This window comes from Belonocnema kinseyi, chromosome 8, assembly GCF_010883055.1.
Source record: "Belonocnema kinseyi isolate 2016_QV_RU_SX_M_011 chromosome 8, B_treatae_v1, whole genome shotgun sequence".
NCBI classification, from domain to species: Eukaryota; Metazoa; Arthropoda; class Insecta; order Hymenoptera; family Cynipidae; genus Belonocnema; species Belonocnema kinseyi.
In genome coordinates this window covers 89,819,509-89,824,027 of record NC_046664.1, presented here as the reverse complement: position 1 = coordinate 89,824,027, position 4,519 = coordinate 89,819,509, and the positions used below count along the sequence as shown (strand labels likewise).

At 31.0% G+C, this 4,519-nt stretch overlaps 1 protein-coding gene across 1 annotated transcript in view; it reads right to left on the bottom strand.

Moving 5' to 3' along the window:
- LOC117178597 overlaps positions 1 to 4,519 on the bottom strand; it is a 145,353-nt gene that overhangs the window by 2,256 nt on the left and 138,578 nt on the right. Inside the window, exons 8-11 of the mRNA XM_033370021.1 lie at positions 4,296 to 4,517; positions 1,818 to 2,109; positions 1,554 to 1,596; positions 1,332 to 1,463 (exon numbers count right to left, since the gene is read on the bottom strand). Coding sequence (XP_033225912.1) covers positions 1,332 to 1,463; positions 1,554 to 1,596; positions 1,818 to 2,109; positions 4,296 to 4,517 — 689 coding nt within the window. The remainder of the gene's footprint in view (positions 1 to 1,331; positions 1,464 to 1,553; positions 1,597 to 1,817; positions 2,110 to 4,295; positions 4,518 to 4,519) is intronic.

The following is a 4,519-nucleotide window of genomic DNA, read 5'->3' as shown; positions in this document are numbered from 1 at the left end:
TAAAGGAATAGGGAAAAAGGTGAAAGAAAAATGTAAACCCTTAGGGAACACATTAGAAGCTTCCATTCTATTCCATAGTTGAGTTTTCTGTCAAGGAAGATTTTTAAGTTCGTAAAAAACAAAAAATCTCATTCCAAAAAAGATAAATTTACGAGAAAAATTGAAAGTTACAATTATGATTTGAAAAATGAATTTTTAACCAGATAATAAAATTTTTAAACAATTAAATATATTTTTATCAAAATGTATCTTGAACCAAAAAAACAGCAACAAATGAATTTGTAACCAAATGGTTGAATTTTCAACTCAAAAGATGAATTTTCCACTAAAAAAGACAAATTTGAATAAAATACATTACTTTTGAACTAAAAAAGACTAATCTTTCAACAGAAATAGAATAGTTAGATTTTTAGTTAGAAAAATACATTTTCAACAAAAAAGTTAAATTTTCAGTTAAAGAAATTAATTTTCAACTACAATGACGAATCATCAACCAAAAGAATAATTTTGTAACAAAGTAGTTTCGCTTTCAACCAAGGACTTGCATTTTTAACCAGTAAAGATTTTAAGTTTAAACCAAAAATAGTTGAATTCATAAAAAAAGTACAATTTTCATCAGAAAGGTTAAATCCTAAACCAAAACAAATTAATTTTTAACCAAATTGTTGTGATTTTCACCCGAAACAGATGTGCTTCCCGCCAAAATAGACGACTTTTCAACGATCAAAGACGAATTGTCAACAAAATAGTTGAATTATTTAAAAGAAGAAGAATAAATTAAGAATAATTGTTATCTTTAAACGATTGAAATATAATTAGAAATATAAATACGCGGTGTTAAAAGAGATAAATTTCACATTGACAATTAAAAATCGAAAACAAAGACCAAAAATTATGAAAGCTATTTTGACCTTTTTAAAATAAAAATTATTTTAGTGAATTTAGAAAGCTTGAAACCAGTTTTTACTACTACAACCTGTTGAGATTAAAAATATAAATATGTCGTTCTCCTAGATGTACAAGGTCGAAGTGAGATGTGAGCAATTATTTCACTGAATAGATAAATGACTAAAGTATTATCATGATTAGTTTTCTGCAAGGCTGCTTTCGCTTTTCTTCTTTATTGAAACACTGTGTGATTTTTGTACTAACAATTTTTTTAAATAAACTTTTTAAGTGATAAACTAGGTATGTGAAGCAAGGAAAATTTCTTCTCAGACGTTCTATACTTATACTTTCAGAAACATGTATTGTTATTTGAAATTTTATGAAGTTATAGTTTTAGCAAAGTGTTTTAAGTTTTCTAATTATATTGTATAATCATTAATCACCTGCCCAGCTAAACAGTAGCTGCAAAGAAGAATTACTTCAAGCGGCCATTGAGCTTTGTAAGCTCGATGAGTCCAGAGACGATGTGCACCAGCGGTTACACCAAAGCCAGAAAAATATACCATGATGAATGCTTTAAACAAAATTAGTATTTTTTTATTTAAATTAAATTGACTCATTCAATTTCATGCATGAAAAATAAATATATTTTGTTCTCAATTCTAAAAATAACTCGTTTTCCAGTTCTCAGAAAAAATAAAGTGTAGTCTTTACCCCAAATCCAAAGTCATCTTTACCGGCAACAAAACTTAGCTTCACATGGTAGGAATCACCTACCACATTAGGTACATTAATATGATCAATAAATATCTTTTTGATTCATCTTAACTTTTCAGTTTTAAAAGTACAAATTTGCATTAATAATTATATTCATAATATTGTTCCTTGACATCATATTTATACGTCCAGTTTTTGGGTACTCACTGTACAGAACAAGCAATTTCTTTTGTAAGTAGGAAGTGGTTAACAGTGTATGAATGGCCCAGATATGTAATATCGCAATGCTGATAATATTTAACCATTTCAATTTAGCTCCAAAGTAGTATGGTGTTTCCAAATTTTTGTCTACTTTAATTCCATTAGCTTTTTCGGGTTCAACTTCTTCTTTAATTTCGTTCCAAGAATTGTCCACCGACAGTGCGAATGAATCTCCATCTTCACATTCGTCCTTATTAATAACACCCGTTGCATTGGGAGGCATGTTTTTCTCGTGAATTAATTCTGCATACAAATGAAAAAGTAGATGATTTAGAAAAAAATATAATCTAATGATACCTAAATCAATATCATTTTGATATGCAACAAAAATGATATCGAAAACAAGAGCATTTTGATATAAATTTAATTTATAAACTTAAATAACAATATTTCCATTTGTTTAATAGCAACGCTTTTTTCTCAAATCACTTTATACACATTTTACTTTCTTTATAAAAAAATATAGTCTAATGATACCGAAATCAATATTACTTTGATATGCAACAAAAATGATACCGAAAACAAGAGAATTTTGATTTAAATTTAATTTATAAACTTAAATAACAATATTTCCATTTGTTTAATAGCAACGCTTTTTTCTGAAATTACTTTATACATTTTTTACTTTCTTCAAAAAAAAAGATAATCTAAATTTCACACGTGCACTGTTTCACTTTACAACGCAAGTTTTTCGTAGTTTAATTTTATTGTAACAAACATGGGACATTAGTTTCATAGTGTTGTACTTTGTTACTTCTCTTCAGTATGGAGTAAAGAATAATAAAAGAAAAATGTAAAGAATAAGACACTTTTGTGTTTAATAGAAGTAGATGTTGGGACTCTCGAAGCCAGACTGTAAAACTTAATGTAAGATTTTCTCGTTAAATAGGCATGCGACAGATTTCTCAATTATGCCGCACTACTTCTGTAAATGTGTTTATGTTATAAACAACCATGATTAGAAAAAAATATCTAGTATGAGAATAGCAAGTGTTTTAGTCTGCAGAAAAATTATATGTTATTATAAAAAGTTCAAGCACCTATTGCGCCAAGCCATTTATATAGTAATGTTGTGAATCCTATTGTCGTCGACCTTGCATTAGCTGCATGCACATAAAACTGCAGTAAAATTTCAATGGCTTTCTATAATTTTGTTGTGTGAAATCAATGCAGAAATTAGTTCGAACCGGAATCTTTCAAATTCGTGGCGCAAAATATATAATTTTTTTTTTATTCATTTTTCTTTTTTTTCAAATTAAATAATTCATCTTGAAAATTAGAAATTAAAATTTTGCTTAATTCTTTTTATGTGCAAAAACTTAGTTAACAAAAAGTTACAAAATTGTATGATCAATAGAGAAAAGTTTATTTTCTTGTAGCAAGCGGCCGTCGATAAAAGACGTCCGCAGAAGGGATGGGGAGTACTAAAATCGGACGAAAGTGGTCAAAAAAAAGGGGGGGGGGGGGTAAATTAATTTTCGGACGTCCATTTTTTTTAAATTCAATAATTTCCATGTAATGGGGTACATTTCTTAAAATTCCTCTATCTGACAATATGTAGGCGATTTCGAATTCTCCTGCGACGAATCAGGCGATTAGAACGCAATCCAGAGGTTCCGGGGAAGACCATCTGGGATCTGGTATTAACAGATGGTGGTGATAAAAAAAGTAAAAATATGAAAAAAGAGGGGGAGGTTTCCAGAGTTTGAGACGTCCTTTAAGGGGGGGGGGTGTTCTAAAAATCGTACAAAATCGCACAAGCAGCAAGAGGGAGTCTAAAATTCCGAATTTATAAGCACAGATATATGTAAAATAATCTGTAGTGTTCTCATATGGGAAGTGAAGGATATTAGGTATTATTTAAAGCTTAAGTGAATGAGGCGTGATTCACTAACAATGAATAATTTATTCAAACAATTAAACAAATCAGAATTTACAGAAATATTCAAAGTAAATCGGGACGGGAGACGAAGTATTCTCAGCCGTGTCGGGTGTCGTACTGTTTATTCGAAAACGCACTTCCAGGGTTGGCACCCAGGTCAGAGGACCTTTTCGTTCGCAAATATAACGGCACTTTTCCTACGATGGAAAAGGGCTACGAAGGAATGTCACGAAACGAAACAATCGCTCGGACATGCCTATCTTTGTCCCTGCGCTGGGCCAGTACACCCGGATGGTTAAATCTGCTAAATTACTTTATTGCAACTCGAAACCTTCCGTGTTTCCGCTTTCGAACTATTTGCCTACTTTCTACTATTTTCGAAATACTATACTTTAAGTTATGTTACGCTGCATTACCCCCTTACCAGTGATAACGTGAAATGAAATAAAAGAATAATGTCGTTGCTGAAAAGAAAATTACATAGGATACATGTTATTGACTAACTTTAAATGTTTGCGAAATTTAAACAATATCCTATTTCAAAAACCTGCTTGCAACCGTTCGGGGGAATGAACTCTTCTGCCTGATCGTGTGTTAAAGCGAGCCTGTTCCTTTCTTCTACGTGGTTGCTGTTCTGGTCGTTGAGGTTGCTGTTCCTCGGCGTCGTTACCGTGTCCAGCTTCTTCATCATTTACGTTTTCTTTTTTCGTCGTTTCTCCAAGTACAAACGCCGGTTTTAATCTATCGATGGAAACATTGACTTGTTTTCCT